Raw genomic sequence first — 16938 nt, 5'->3', positions numbered from 1 at the left:
AAACACCAAATAAATCAAATACCAAAATATTTATTTTTCACGTAATTTAAAATGAGAATTAGTCTTCATTTATATATGTACGTCTTACTGGCTGCACTGCATTGCACTCATATGAGTCATACTACACTCCTTGGTTCTAACTTTTAGCAACCCAATTTTAAAAAAACTATTTTAAATTTCGTTTAAATACCACAGATATGTCCAGATTTGCAACTAGCATGGCCCCTTCAGTCCCTCTCGCTCAAGCAGATTTTCTTACTTGTGAAATGTCATTCCTTCTACACTTCACGTTGTTTGTCAAATACTCACGTACAAATACATTTTGACAAACAAAAAAAAAGTGGCCACGGTGATAAGGACAAAACAATCATTTTGTCACGTTCTAACAAGAGCTTAAATGCATTTAGCTATCTCGCTCTAACAGTAAGTGTCACAATAGGGCTACTTCTAACGGTCCTTATTCTGAGTTAAATACACACCCTTGGTGAACAATGTGATCTTCGTAGAAGTTAATCTTTTTTTAGGGCGCATTATCGGAAACGTTCTCGCAAGGTGAAACTTAGTAGGTAACGTTCGTTCGTTCAAAAAAGTTTTATTTTAACGGCGCGTAGAGGTTACACAGTTCACTAATGTTTTTTTAAATTTTCGGGCTTTTTAAAAATTTACTTTTTTTTTTGAATTGAAAAAAAAACAAGACCGTTAGTCTTGTTTTTTTAAAGTTCTCAAATTACAAGTATGGCTGCCACCCGTGGAAGAGCCGGCACAGGTTGGCGGGGTCCGTGGCCTGGTGTACGAGGCGCGCCACGTGGCCCTGCACGGACACGCCGCCCGCCGCGCCGCCCTCCGCGCCGCACAGCTTACATCGCACCGCGAGCACGGCGCGCGCCGCCAGCCCGCCCGCTCCGTCGCCTTCAGCCCCGCTCGCTTTGGTGACGCTTGCCGCTGCGCCTTTTGCTGCTTTGCCACCGAGCGCGAGTTTACCTAAACCAGAAACAAAAACCCCATTTGTAAGTTGAAGTGGCAGTTTGTGGCATGCTTGTACAGTACTCGCCACGAAGATTGCAAATCAAACTAGAAAGAGATTTAAGCTTAGTAGAGCGTTGTCTCTGTCACTCATATTTGTGTGACGTTTTTTCGGTCTCAACGACAGACAACGCTCTACGAAACCGTTATCTCTTTCTAAAGTTCGATGAGCAATATTCCCTCCGATGGCCGTTCAAGCCGAAAAGTCCTTCTCGTCTCCGAGTGGAGACCGCATACTAGTAAGCGTAGCGGCTAAAGATAGGGTGTGGTGGCGCTCACTAAGGGAAGGCCTATAGGCATGAGAATAATAGAGCGCATTTAAATTATCCATGAAGTGGTGACAGACATTGTCGGTCTCCTACTCGGGGGCTCGGGAGTTCGGTCCTGGACACGAATTTCTAACTTTTCAGAGTTATGTGCTTTTCTAGCAATTAAGCGTCCCTTTCCTTCACAGTGAAGGAAATCATCGTGAGGAAACCTGCCTGCCCGAGAGTTCTATCATCATCATCATCATCATCAACCAATAGACGTCCACTGCTGGACATAGGTCTCTTGTAGGGACTTCCACACGCCACGGTCTTGCGCCGCCTGGATCTAGTGTGGGGTCTTCCAACGCAACCCGTTGAGCTATGTCGGTTACTCCAGTTCTCCTACGGATCTCCTCATTCCTGATTTGATCATGTAGAGAAACTCCAAGCATAGCTCTCTCCATCACTTCTACATAATCAGGATGGATTAAAAAGTGATAAGTCTGTTGATTGATAGTCTTGGACAGTGTGGGCTATGGCCCGAGCTCTTCTCTTTCAGACTTGTGCTCAGTAGAGCGCCGGTGATGGGTGATGATGATGATGATGGGTGATAATAAATGAGTTTGTTGTGGGCTCTTCTCAGACCTGGGCGCGTTTGGAACCCTCGTAGCTTTAGTTTTAAGTTCGCGTAAAAATTATCACCACTATATCATCATCTTACAAAATATGCAAACCAACTATTAAAAAGCGTATTTTACCTAGTTTGAATAAACGTTTTGACTATGACTTTGACTTTTAATTTTGATCTTACTTCGCGCATTGGTGGCTTTCGCTTTGGTGGAGGTGGACACTATCCACAGGTACAGAGGGTCGCACAGCAAAACTTCCAAAATTGTAAGCAAGGTCTCCTGATTGTCGCGAAGCAACTGTAAAGTTTTCTCACAGCACCTAAATACAGAACAAAATAGGATTTCAAAAAGGTTCCCAAAAATAGGTTTTTAGATGACAGTCTTTTAAGTACTCCTAAGTCGTCCTTCCTAACTCTAAGTTAAACTGTACTTTAATGAACCACGTAACGTGCACAATCTCAGTAATGCTTGCAATATTATGTATAACATGTAATTCCTCGTTTTATAATTTAATCCAGCGTAATGTTAAGAGTACAATATGAGATGATGTCATATCATTCTAGTATCAAAATTAACCGAAGATAATATTATTATTAGTTAGGTAAAATTTTAACATAGCTTTTCATATAATTGGGATGTTTTAGTATAATGTAGTGTATAATGACGGCGTAGTGGCAAGCGGACGTCTCGCGAGCGGAGATGTCGTGGCAATAATAATACTCTACTTAGGTAGATATTTATTACTAGCTGATGCCCGCGACTTCGTCCGCGTGGAATAAGGTTTTTTAGAAATGCAGGGAGCTGTGATTTGCCGGGATAACAAGTAGCCTATGTCACTCTCCAGGTCTTTATCTATACCCATGCAAAAAATCACGTCAATCCGTTGCACCGTTGCGACGTGACGACATGACGTACACACTTTCGCATTTATAATAAGGGTACTGATAAGTGGTGTCTGAAATAGCCTAGTGGTTACGTCTGCCTTCCAGTCGGGGCCCGGGGGTACAATCCAGGGCTCGCTGACATATCTCCAACTTTTCGGCGGTATGTGCGTTTAAACTAAATTAAATATCATTTGCTCTAACAGTGAAGGAAAACATCGCGAGGAAACCTGCATGCCTGAGAGTTTTTTTAAAATTCAGATACAAGTTAGCCCTTGACTGCAATCTCACCCGGTGGTAAGTGATGATGCAGTCTAAGATGGAAGCGGGCTAACCTGGAAGGGGTATAACAGTTTTTATTATAGCCTTTTGGTTTCTACACAGCATTGTATCGGAACGCTCAATCGCTTGGCGGCACGGCTCCATAATATTATCAAAGGTGAGTGAAGTCTGCCGTAACTACTATTATTATTTATTTATTTATTATTTAATTAGAACGGCCATAAAGCCCAATTACACTAATTAAACTACGAGTACTAACTAACATAAATATACTTACAAAAAATTATTAAAATGACAATTATTAATAATAAAGTCATGTCAAAAAGCAAAATTATGAATTTTCACGTCGCGTAGTATTCGTCGCTCACGCAGGACACCGCGTCATACTTAAAGGAGACCTGTGACCTAGTGGTACACACTCTATTCGGGACGAGGACGTCTTTACCACTAGACTATCACGGCTTCACGATCTTTTTTACCATGTGAAAACTTTTTAATCCTGGGTAACAGACTGTACCTTCTGAAATTCCCCTCCACGCCACTGGATCCGAAGCCGGCAACGATGTCTTGCGTCAAACGGAACGGAATAGTCTCTGGCGTAGGCAACACTTTCCCTTGGTCAAACGCAATGCCTGAAAATATCAAGTCACATATTTTGCCAAATTATGGGTATATATCAGATAGTACTTACTACATTGTAAAAAATGGACTAAGAGCCAGTGCGTGCTAGACCTTCGTTATTTTATAAAAGCTGAAAGTTTCTCTGCGTATTGTCCTCAACACAGGGAGGAACGATCAGCGACTATGAAGTTTGGAACATGGTGGCTTTGGAAGATAATAGGTTATAAAGGTGTCAAAAATCGTACGTCAAAGTATAGTCATAAAATAACGAAGGTCTGGCACGCGCTGGCTTTAAAGAAAGAGAGACAGCGCGTGCAGTAAAGGCTTATCGAAATGTAAATACAGAAAAACGTTGAGTTTCAAGCATCTGTAGAGATTTGTGTAGAAATAAATAGGCACCGTGTATATCCATACATGTCTGTCTGCTAGCTTTTCACGGCTCAACAGTTTAACCGATTTTGATGAAAGATACAGAGTTAGATTACATCCCGGGGACGGACATACGCTACTTTTCATCCCAGAAAGTCAAAGAATTCCCACGGGATTTTTACGTACGAAGTACGAAGTCGCGGGCATCATCTAGTTATCATATAAAAATATTAATATTTTATTTACCGAAATCAATATGTATAACTTCCGCAGTAGTCTTGTCAATAAGAATATTTTGCACATGTCTGTCGCCCAATCCTAATATGTATCCCACCATAGATGACGTGGCAACACTGAAATTTTATTAATAAATAATTATGAGAATATACCATAAAATTATATATAACGAATTGTTTATTTTTGTATTACAACTTTCAGATATAAAATCTAAAAAACTAGTATTTATCATTTAAATAAAGATAAAACCTTTTCCGAGAAACGTAAGCTATGCGTGTTTTATTCTTGTTTCAAACGTTCTTGTGTTTGGTTTTTTAAACGTATCAGAATTTCATCTAAATATATAAAATAAAAAGCTGACTGACTGACTAAGTGACTGAATGATCTATCAACTGACTATGAATGATCTATGACTGACGGATCGGGCTGCTGTCGATAGCTTACCTACTTACATACCGTTCACTATAACTTTTCCCTGACATAATGTTGCGTTGGCACCATTGCAAATCACACAATAATAAACCCTAAGCACGGATCTATGCTTTAGTATAAATCCGTGACCCTAAAAAAATATTTCTATAGTAAAGCAATGGTGCCAACATGACGGCAGGGGACATCACATACATCATATATAGAGAGCCTTGTCGCCCTGTACATACCGTTTAGTATACAGCGACAAGGCTCTCTTGGAACTTGAATGACATTGACAGGGGGGCGCTGTTGGAGAACAAAGGCTTAGAATATTCAAACAAGAACCAAGGGAACACTTGACGGCAACGTTAGTTCCGATTTTCGCCACTCGCCAAGATAGCCTTGTCGCACTGTAGCGAGTTGTTATTTGTCAAAAATTGTATGGTCTTTTGAAACAGATTACAGATAGATTGATTGTTAATTTCGGCCGTTAGTTAGTTGAGGAAAAATATATTGTAAGTATATAAGTTACCTTCTGGTGTAGGCGAGTCGTCGTTCATACCACGTGACAGGATCGAGGTAGTGCTCCGTGAAGAAGTAGTGGAACACGGGCCTAAATTCTTTCAGAATGGCGTTGAACACTTCGAGCTTGCGTTTCGTGGGCCTTTTATTGTCGTGGCAATCTTTTAGCTTCAATCGCGCCTTTGATGGTGTGATGTCCTGAAAAATATTATATGCATAATATTTAGGTAACTTGCGTGCGGGTATCAGTTATCAATGAAATTGACGCTGGAAGACGTGTGCCAGACAAAATGACAGTTATTTTTGGTATCCATTCGAAGTGCCCGCCTCACCGAGCGTACCGGGAATAGTGTCTTGGACTGTAGTAAGAAAATAATGTGATATTTTCTATTGTAGTAACTCATGTATGAGTATTTAATTATAGTGTATAAATATCGGCTCGACCATCTCACTATCCACGTCTTCACTGTGCGGCGGTTCGAGCCCAGGGTGCGTAAACTTAGATCAAAAAGTAGGGAAATGTATTGCGTACTATACTGCAAAATTAGATAGTACGCAAAATTATGGGTTGTTACTTATTTAACAAGTATTTTTAATTTAGCAGTATTATAATCAAGTAATTCAAAAATTCAAGTTCAGAGGGCAGTAGTGCTGCGTATGTTTTCCAATGTCGTCAATAGATGGCGGTATGTCTCATTCCATGATTATACCAGCACAAAAAAAACAACTAAAGTAGTAGGTAGCTTTTATTAAAAGCGTTATTTTATATTTAATTTTTTATTAAAAGTAATTAACTTGTATTCAAAAGAAAAGAAAAAGTAAAATAACAATTATCACGTTGTTTCTCTACTAAATATACATTGACGGAATCTTTGCGAATCACAAAACGACGGTATAAAGAGCCGAATAGAAGAAAAAAAGAAGAAGTTAAGTATAAATTTTTTTGTATAGCTTTTTTCGTAGTTCTTTCTAAGAAGTTAAAAATAAAATATTTTGAATTTATCTTTATTTAGTTGAATTTCTGCTAAATCACACTGGCAGCACTGGTCATTGACAAAAACAACAAAAGTCAATAAATGAAAATCATGTTATTGGTCTGTGATGAAAATGTCGGACGCGTGAGTTGTGTTGTATTTTTTGGATTAAATAACCTAATCTAAGATTTTTGGTACGTGCGAAATGTGAATTTGCCTGAGGCCTTTAAGTTGGGCTTTAGTTCATGCGGTCAGGTTCATTACAGTGATATTTGCGCAACTGTTTACTGTCTTTGTTCTGCGCGTGGAACACTAGACAGGATTTGTTAGTAGGTATAGTCAGTGTATTTTATTCATTGTATTAAACTTTTAGTGCATATTTAGTGTATTAAAGTTACTTCTAGTGTAAATTATAGTGTAGTCATGTCATCAGCAAAACATTTTACGATGTAAATAATCAATTTTGTTTTCATTAAGTATAGAAAATAATATAACCTACATTATTTTAAAAATAACTTTGTTTTATTCAGGGCTGATTTTTTCAATCGTCAAATAAAACTCACAAAATCAAAAATCCATCGTTATTTGACGATTGAAAAATCAGCCAAGTAACCCAAATCTAGAATAATAATAAGAAAGTAGGATAATATAGGTACCTAGTACCTACGTACCTATATTATACGTATAAATGTATATAGTACCATAGGTACTATATACTATATATCTATATCTACGTATATATTACATATATACGTATATATTACATATATACGTAGATATAGATTCAATCACTATAGTTCCAAATTTCAAATCTAGGGGCGCTTGTGATGCATTTCCAATTTTAGGCTCGAAGTTTGGTCTCTATTTCATATATTACAAAGTACTCTGTGGTTCGAGCCCGACTGCCTGCGACTGCCTGCCTCAGTACGATTACCGTCCCACGCACACTGCGTGGGGTGAGACTCGAGACGACATCGACAGTGTCTTGAATGTAGTAGGTACATGTGTTAGTATGAATGTAAGTTTGTATGTATTATTGGCCTGTATGCTACATGTATAGCGGTAGTTTATGGAGCTAGAACTCATTATTAAAGAGATTAAAAAATATAGTTCTTTCGTTATTTTTAACATAATTAATTATTAACGTCACGCTGTACGGTAGGCGATTAATGACGTCACAAGGCGTAAACGACAAATGTTTTGAATTTTTTCAACATAAAAGATATTTTCCCGCAGAAATTAATCTGTTTATATTAAAAATTGAACTCCGTGCGTTGATAGATCAGTCAGTCACCTTTTCCTTTTATATGTTTAGACTAGCTTATACCCGCGACTTCGTCCAGGTGGACTACACAAATTTCAAACCCCTGTTTTATCCCTTTAGGGATTGAATTTTCAAAAATCCTTTTTTAGTGGATGTCTACGTCATAATAGCTATCTACATGCCAAATTTCAGTCCGATCCGTCCAGTAGTTCTAGCCCAGTCAGTCAGCTTTTCCTTTTGTAGATAGAAGAAGGAAGATAAGCAACTGCAAAACAAAATTATGTATGAGGATAGCTAAAGGTATGCAAACTTACTTGAGGTCTATACTTTGGATGGGCAGTGCCAAGGTAGGCTCCTATAGGCATAGTTCCCACGCACCACTCCAACACTCCGGAACGACGAGACATTGGAACTACCTACAAAATAAATCGCTCAGTAATATGCTATTGTAAAAGCGGCATGTAAAATATAGGATCTATTGATGGCATCCATATATAATTTAAAATGATTAGCAAACTTAACACTAACAGCGTTCGTGGATTTTACGAAAAACCCTCTATTTAATAGTTCCTAAGAAGGAATTTATTTATGACATAGAAATATCCCGATTATGATGTTTCAACAAAAACTGCAAAGATATTCTTACCTTGTAAGTACGAATATGCAATTTATTCCTGTATGTGATAGGACTGTTCTCCAGTAAAGAGTTCACGATATTGAACACTTGCTGCATCACTGCATCTTGTCTTAGGTCATCCTCTCCCTGAAAATTAGCAAAATGGAAGAAATATGTATAGTACGCGGCAGAAAGTAATGTACATCGGTCTTTAGAATGACATTTCGGCATTGTAGAGCGTTGTCACTCTCTTGTCACTCATACCTATATGACGTTTTGTTGGTCTCAATGACAGGGACAATGCTCTACAAATCTGCTATCTCCTTCTAAATGACGATGTACATTACTTTCGTAGTGTACTTTGTTATCAGAAGTGGGATTGTGATTAAAGATCTCCTAGTGCAGTGGCCTTACAAGTTGGAAGGCTGGGGTTCCATTCACGGCTGGGTAAATGGAATAGCTACGGGTGCGGGTGCATTTCCACTGACGCGGAACTGAGTGGAGCGTAGAAGAGCGGTGAAAAGCGGCAAGTGTGTCCTGCTACCTTTGTGCCCTCCGCTCAGCACCACAGCCTGTTCAAATTGGCCCCGAGCCAGACATTTCATATCTTTTATTTGTGTGTAGTAACAAATCAAATCAAATCTATACTATACCTTTACGAGCAAGATTCTCTTTCCTCCATCAGAACTTAGACATGATATTTTCTTCGGATAATTGATACCTCCAACCAGCTCGAAATGCTTATCAAATGACGACAGAGCTAAAACAAGTTGCAAAAAAAATCTCAATAAATCTCTCAATAATTGGAAATAATGCAATTTCGAATAATATTAATAAGTATGGTTTTTAGTGATCATTTCTAATAAAACTTTATTATAATGAATCGCTTAAATTAATATAATCTTTCTAATATTATCAATGTGAAGGTTTGGATGTTTGTTATTCCTTCACGCCACAGACTGAACTGATTTTGGGGAAATTTTGGAAAGGAGAAAGCTTATCCCTGAATTAAGATTATGACTATGTCAAAAATAGATTATTTCTTAGAAACTATTAAATAGAGAGTCTGCCAAAATTCGTAGAATCCACATCCGCTGTTAGTTTTAAATTTGCTAACCATTTAAAATTATCGATTTAACTAAAAAAAGTAAGTCAAATTACGTGAAACGTTTATGACGTCACATCTGTGTGTACAAGCTCCCTTACTAAGCCAGCGTTTTGTGATAAAAAGTCGCTGATTTGACTAGTAGTCATGATCCCTACTAACACATAGGCTACGAGTTCCCGCGGGATTTTAAAAATCTATATCCACGCGGAAGTCACGATCATCATCTAGTAGACACAAATATAAGCCTTAAACATATTGTAATAAGCCATTTTTAGAAGTTGCTAAAAACAAAAGAATAAATGCTAATAACTTACTGCTTAGCTTGGAGTAGTCAAAGTCCTTACGAATGGGTATATTGTCAGTGGGAATGGGTATGGCGTTAAGGTCGCACAGATGGGATATAGATTGAGACCGTGGTATGTTTTGTGGCCTCGTGTCCTTGGACTCCGGCACGTAGTACGCAAACTTTATTGTAGCTGTAAACATTGAGTACATTATCGAAAATAAATTATCAATTATTTTGTAATCTAAATATATAAAAGGAAAAGGTGACTGACTGATCTATCAACGCACAGCTCAAATTACTGGACGGATCGGGCTGATATTTGGCATGCAAAAATTGTGAGCTTTCATTCAAGCTGAATGGTTTAAAATGAGCAAACAAACAATTACCATCACAGATGAGCTCCATTTGCGCAACAATTCTTGCTAACTCGTCACTCCCACTCGCCACAGGCCGCAAGTATGCGCGGCTCTTGAAAGATTGCGAGCTTTCACTCAAGCTGAATGGTTTAATATGTGCAAACATAACAATTACCATCACAGATGAGCTCCATTTGCGCAACAATTCTTGCTAACTCGTCACTCCCAGTCGCCACCTCGCGAATAAGCGCAGTGGCCGCAAGTATTCGCGGCTCTTGAGAGTTTGTTTGGGAACTTTCGCCTGCGCTGCGAATGTTCTGGTCTTTGTCAGAGTTTTTCAGGTTGAAAAGAATCGGCAGCGTGTGATGCGGATGCTGGATCGCACATGTTTCTAATGAAAAGGAATAAATTCTAATAAACATTTAGGAAACTATGTACATATCGAAAATTAAGAATGCAGAAGGCATTCCTAATCTTTTTTGGTAATAAAATTATTCTTTACCTACAAATGCCCGCTGTCCCCAATCTACAAGTTAACATGGTCAAAGAGAAAATACTTAGTGTTTATTTATCTTATATATTTTTTTTTGATATTTCATATGAAAAGTAACTTTCTAAATATTAATACGATCAACTTACTTATAATTTGCTTTAAATGGCAAGCAAATGAGGTATTTTCGTTTGTCAATCTAGGAGCAAGCTGCGGTAGTACAGTAATGAACTTCCATGAAGGGATAGCGTGGAGGAGTTTTCCGAGGGGACCGCTATCCGAATCTTTTTCTTCTAAGTTGAGGCCAGGGTTGTCCACCCATAAGGATATCACTCGGAATACCGACAAATTACTTTCATCACACTGCGATAAAGATAATAGGTAGTACCTGGAATTACATTATAATATTATAATCTATTTTCAAAACAAAATTTTATTTTATATTTAAAATTTTAATTAAATTATTTTATTTATCCTCAATTGGATGTGTTTAATTATTTATTTTTATTTTTTATTCCACTTATCTGTCGTATATTCCTCTCTCTTAGTTACTGTTATATATTTATTTTTATACATATACATATGTATATTATGTGTATTTACTTTATTTAATTAGTACACCCCTTCCGCTTTCTTTAATTTTTATTATATGCTCTACCTTAAGGTTGACTGAAAGAGATTGCTATTTTAGCGATAGGGCCGGCTATTGTACTTGCAAACATCTTTGTTATATTTTTATTGTTATGGTTTTGGTGTACAATAAAGAATATTTTACTTTACTTTATAATAGTAGTGGCAATGAGCAGGGCACATAGTTCGAGAAACGATAGAGGCTGGGGCCCAAGGTGGTAGAATGGCGACCTCGCACCGGAAAGCACTACGTTGGAAGTCCCTACAAGAGACCTACTATGTCCAAAAGTGGACGTCTATCGATTGATAATGATGATGATTATTATATGCAACCAGCGCGTCACGCAGTCCTCCTGGGCGCCGCGTCGCGTACACTGGGCCATTGAATAAAGACCACGGCCGGGTTCAAAACTAGTCAGGCATACTCCGACAAACAAGCGAGTTGTAACTGGTTCAACAGTTATTTATTTTATTTTATTTTATTTGGAAAACCAACAGCTTAATTTAACCTATTATAATCTCAAAAATTAAATAACTAGAAGCTAATAATAGGTTCTAGTTATAGAAATAATCACCACATACAAAAAATACAAACAAAGTTATTCATGCAGTTCTAGAAAAAAAGATTTATTTGAGGTGGTAAATTAATTTCTAAATATCCGTTCACAAATTTCGTTGCAAGATACAGTATCCTGGGTGGGCAAATCTAACTCACTATTGTCCGGTTCTTTTAATTGCCTACCTCATGGCTAACTTCAGAGCGCTTTCTTTTTCAGCCCTTGTATTGTCGATTTCTGCTTTGTCAAGACGACTAAATGCGTTGCTTGTCATTAATGCCTTCTTTTCATCCCTGCAAAATAAAGTAAACAAAGTATGCAAAATAAAGTCTCTTAATAATATTTACATATTATCTAATAGACTTGTAGTAAAAAAATAGTTAATCTACGTGATAAAATCAGAAATGAGGAGATTCGTAGGAGAACTAGAGTAACCGAGCTTATTGATGAAGCTGAAGTGACAATTGGCAGTACACATAGTTCAAAAACCGATAGACGTTGGGGTCCCAAGGTGTTGGAATGGCGAGCCCGCACCGCAAGCGCAGCATTGGAAGATGCCCCACTAGGTGGATTTACCTAAGATACGGTACGGTAGACGGTGGTAAGACCCAATAGAATTTGCACAACTTTAGCTATTTGTACCTTGTCAGATTGTTTTGTGATTGCACCAATGACGCTGCTGTATCCTCCATGTTTTCCATACATTTCACTTTATTCTCGAAAACGGACGAGTTCATATAATCAACTACCTGAAAGAATATCATGTTTTATTCAGTTCAGATCTCAGTTAAGTGATACACCTATAATATAGTAAGTAGAGTAGCCGGCAAGAAATATTAGATAATAATAATAGAGCGTTGTCTCTATCACTTATACCTATTTGATGTTTTGTCGGTTTCAACGACAGAGATAAAGCTCTACGAAAGCGCTATCTCTTTCTAAAGGTCGATGTACAATATTTTCGGCCGCATACTGTAGTATTAATTATTTAAAAAAATACCTGTGTGTATTCTGCGTCAGCAAATTTAGCAATGTCGGAGTAAATTTTGAGCCTTGTCACCAAGTCGTCATTATAGCTCAATGTCTTTAGACTGCTTTCTAAATACTTGTGTATAATGTCTTTGCCGTTCTCACGTTTGCATTCCGCCATCCATAGCCCGTATTGCCTTTATTTACAGACAAAAGTACAAAATTTTCATTAGATAAGTTTAAACATTTAATGAGGACAAGGGACTCTCCCAATTGTGATGTATGTGGTAAATAAAATGATGTTTCACGTCTCGTTATTGGCCAATCAAAATTTAAGAGAAGCATTAAAATTTTATGAATTTTCAACTGTATTTTTAACAAACCTTTGAGCATTTGGACAATGAAAGTGTATGAATTTGTTAGTGATTCTCTTAATTATTAGATTTAAATTTAATAACAGTTTGAATTTTATTTAGTTTTAAATAATTTAATCGTAGCTAATATGCCACAACGTCAAAGAAGACTTCTACTTTTTTCAGATACAATTAAGTTTGTTGCTTATTTTCTAAATCATGCAAAACATTGTTACCGTAACGACATCGCATTGAGCCGCTGATTTTCGGATTCCTTTGTAACAATCTCATTAAGCAAAGACAGCGCTATGTCCTTATGTCCTTTAGCCCACGATATTTGGCTCTCCAATAGAGCAACTTGGCTCGTCGTTTCGTCATGCTTCACGGCCGCTACCAGTCGCTGAGCCATTTGAATTCTTTGATTTGATAGGCCGAATTCTAAAACCCAATTTTTCTATAAATCTCTGCACAAATCCCCCACTTAATGTTATAAAGAAAGGCTTTCACATCGTACGACAATCGTACGATTTTGATATACGGCACAAAAGTAGTCTGCATTTTGAAGGCGAATATAATATTATACTAACTTTTATGATGGGAAAACATAATATTATGTTAACTTGCACCCTCAGGAAAAGCCGCATAAGCAACATAACAAAAAAAAATCAAAAGGCAAGCACGCTATCTATTTCAAATTCAAATAACCTAGGTAAATCCACAAACTTAAAAGGCCTGTGTAAGTTTTTTACTTACCCGCATATTGTAACTGTAAGTCGTCAACTTTGGGCAAAGATGAAAAATCGTTTTTGGAAATATGCTCCAACATCAAGCTCCGTTGAGATATTAAGGCTTCGAGATAATTAAAATCGTTAAAGGTTGGGAGATTCTCAATTCTCCACTCATTCAAGAGTACTGGAACGGTCATTTTACCGCATCTGACAGAAAAATAAGTCTCAATATCGCGAAACAAATGTAAATTTGACACGATTCGGTACACGTTTTGACAGTTTTCCATGTTGAGGCTCCGACATAACCTCGCAGTGGCCAGTTTGGCTCTATTCAAAGGCTTTTCGAGTTTCGTTTCCGCTTCTATGGTCGTTCGCAAATTCATGCAATCTTTTAGGCACGCGTAACGTATCGCTTTGATTATAGGATCTTGCCTACAGAGTCCCCTTTTAGATTTTTCTTCTAACTCTTGTGTGTCAACGAAATCACTCCAATCGCCTAGAAATACAAAACAATATGATTTAAGTTTGTGTAGAGGTTCTAGAATCAAAATCATAGTTTCAATTTTTATTTACACCAAAGTTTACGCCCCTATTCATAAACTTTAATAAGACGTGCACGGGGTAGATACTTTAAAGGTGAAAGTTTAACATACATGCTGCGTAACAAGCCTGCCTGCACACTATATTTCAATAGTTTTAGACTTCTGTACTTGTACGTAGCGTGTATGTGATGCGTTCATATGCACCAGGGAACCTCTACCTTAATCAACATACAACATAAGAATAGCGGGCTAGTACCGTTATTAAAGCTCATATTAATATTTTTGAATAGGGTGTCACTGGTTAGTGGTAGGAGTCGAGACTAGTTACCGGCTTGGCGACACGGCTTTTCCAGTAGACACCGGCAAAGCCAAGCCATTTAGCGTTCCGGTGCGATACCGTATAGAAACCAAAAAGGTATGGGTTTAATAAAAACTGCCATACCCTTTCCAGGTTAGCTCGCTTCCATCTTAGACTGCATCACCATTTACTACCAGATGAGATTGCATGCAAGGGCTAACTTGTATCTGAATAAATGAATAAAAAGTCATATTCGAGGAACTCACCTAAATAGGACAAACAGTCGTACTTAACATCGTCCAACTCCTCATTTTCCGGATAAGATTTAATATATCGCAAAGCGAGGTGATGCATGCCCGATTTGTGGAGTGAAGTAATAGCCCCATAAAGGATATCTTCGTCGGGAGCTCCCCGCGAGAGGGCAATATCGTGTAAGAATAGTGCATCGGAAAATTGGCCGGTGTGAATGAGGTGTTTGCGTTTTTCGCGCTCGCTCGTTAGGTGAGCGTTGCCGCAACCGTCTATTGCGTCCATTTCACCTATCGATACAAAACACTGGAACCAAATTGAATCGTCATAAAATCATGTCCCTTCTTTAGGACAGAGGGTAAACTCTTCTCAAAACGAATACTATCGTTATCGGTTATGCTTCAACTCTACCCAAGGAAGACCGACCTTTATTGTCTCCTCTGAACAACATCTGAGATTGCTTTGGTTGTCCAAATAGGATAACAAAATTCCAGAAGTTTGTGTAATTAACGAGTTTTTAATTTTTAATGCATAATGTTTAGGTGTTTAGAAACGTCCAAAAATATCGAAGATAGTTGACAAGAATTAGTATCTAAATAATCCACGCAATTTCTAAAGATTAAAAAAAATTGTGAAGAAGATGCTGCTGATCTAGATGCAACCTGCAGTATTAGATACTGTAGATAATAGCGATTACAGCAATAATACTGGAACCTAGAATGTATAGCCCTCAGCAATCTTTATGGCTGCTCTGAATGTGGTAGCGCTTCGATGCACAGAACGCAAATTTCAGGTATCAGTGGAATGAAATCCCCGCACACGCAAGCACGGGCAAGTTCAAGATCGTTTATTGGGTGATTCAACTCTCCGCGTGGTTCAGAGGGGCTAAAAAGATTGCTCACAGGACTCTACTTACCCTTCTAAATATTTTCTGCACATGTTCCCCGTTGTCTAGCGCAGTAGTGGCCTCGGGTGAAGACGGTGGCACGTTGCCATTTTTAGCAGAGGCCCATAATTCACCGTAGTATAAGGCCGCTAGACTGCGCTCAGTCACCGCAGCGCCCCAGGAGACCCACAAGTAATCGAGATTCAGATAGTTTAAAGTATCTGCTGTTCGCCCTCTTGTGCTGAAATGGATAATACATTTTATTTTATTTTTATTTTTATTTATTAAATTAACTAACGGCTACTTACACTAATACATTTTTTAAAAAAACTTAATTCTGAAAATATTACTTACTAAATGTAGTCGCCAATTATAAGTTAATACAACATTTACAAACATATGTGACAAAATAAAAATACAAACATCAATAAGATTACAGATAATACTTCCTACTCAAGACTTCCAATATGCAAAGATGTTTTCCCGAAACCTATACAAAGAGTCAGAATTAATGTCAATGATAGAGCTGTGGTGGTTAAGAGTTTTACATAATCTTTTACATAGTTATTCTTATGTTTAAAAATAAGTCTAATTCAACAGAATGTTAACAAATCGGTAGGATGTGTGGCGCGGGTATTTTTCTACGAATTTTTTTACTGTCCCATCTCAAAATGACCCATGTTAAACTCTTGGATCACACGTGAAGCGCCGGTTCGAGCTTATCGAATTCATGATTTTCGAAGTTTGACGTTTGAAGTTGTAATTTCGCAGTAAACGATCCGAACCGTTAGGAGTTTTGCCTTTTTTAAAGTCCTCCTAGATTTTGGACATGCGGTGCATACAATCGGTTTACGAGAGGAATAAAACAGAAAAGGTGTATGCAAAAAAAAAGTAATAAAGGTTATTTGAAAACATTTTTTAAAATGTTTGTATGACTTACTGAGACTTGTAATGATTTCTCTGCATGCGCAGAAAATCTACTACATCCAACAAGTTCTGAACAATCATCTTCTGGTCGTGGTTTATTTTGGTAGATATTTTGGTACCGCCGTCAACTTCGCTGCTGTCGAAGCTGTCATTGAAGCTTAAGTTCCAAATGTACTTGAAGACTTCATTAATTTGCTTTTCGAATACTTCCACGTGCGTATCGGTGGCACAGTCGAGTACTAACCCCATAAGAGAAGGCAAAATTTTTCCACAGATTGTCGGCTAAAATTTATTTTATTAGATAATATTTTATTCTGTTATTAGGGAGTCCTAGTGACCTTCCATCTCCATCATAAAGCTCTTGTTATTGTATTTCTTGAAAAGTACTCATGAAAACAAAGCGAATGAGTTCAAATTCAACTGTTCTGCCATATGCTATGAGAAACTAATTAGAACCAATTATTAGAAGCTTATAAAACAGC

At 37.7% G+C, this 16938-nt stretch overlaps 1 protein-coding gene across 1 annotated transcript in view; it reads right to left on the bottom strand.

Moving 5' to 3' along the window:
* Window positions 1-14: 14 nt before the first annotated feature.
* LOC117988679 (serine-protein kinase ATM-like) overlaps window positions 15-16938 on the bottom strand; it is a 33577-nt gene continuing 16653 nt past the window's right edge. Inside the window, exons 18-36 of the mRNA XM_034975846.2 lie at window positions 16470-16738; window positions 15560-15770; window positions 14661-14949; window positions 13580-14050; window positions 13063-13264; window positions 12505-12670; window positions 12147-12253; window positions 11690-11797; window positions 10467-10705; window positions 10003-10218; window positions 9500-9661; window positions 8731-8837; window positions 8108-8224; window positions 7776-7877; window positions 5234-5421; window positions 4300-4406; window positions 3581-3695; window positions 2083-2219; window positions 15-981 (exon numbers count right to left, since the gene is read on the bottom strand). Coding sequence (XP_034831737.1) covers window positions 728-981; window positions 2083-2219; window positions 3581-3695; window positions 4300-4406; window positions 5234-5421; window positions 7776-7877; window positions 8108-8224; window positions 8731-8837; window positions 9500-9661; window positions 10003-10218; window positions 10467-10705; window positions 11690-11797; window positions 12147-12253; window positions 12505-12670; window positions 13063-13264; window positions 13580-14050; window positions 14661-14949; window positions 15560-15770; window positions 16470-16738 — 3567 coding nt within the window. The 3' untranslated portion in view covers window positions 15-727. The remainder of the gene's footprint in view (window positions 982-2082; window positions 2220-3580; window positions 3696-4299; window positions 4407-5233; window positions 5422-7775; window positions 7878-8107; window positions 8225-8730; window positions 8838-9499; window positions 9662-10002; window positions 10219-10466; window positions 10706-11689; window positions 11798-12146; window positions 12254-12504; window positions 12671-13062; window positions 13265-13579; window positions 14051-14660; window positions 14950-15559; window positions 15771-16469; window positions 16739-16938) is intronic.

Source organism: Maniola hyperantus, chromosome 15 (assembly GCF_902806685.2).
Source record: "Maniola hyperantus chromosome 15, iAphHyp1.2, whole genome shotgun sequence".
Lineage (NCBI taxonomy): Eukaryota > Metazoa > Arthropoda > Insecta > Lepidoptera > Nymphalidae > Maniola > Maniola hyperantus.
The sequence above is the reverse complement of the archived record's forward strand: the minus strand, read 5'-3'. Positions and strand labels throughout refer to the sequence as shown.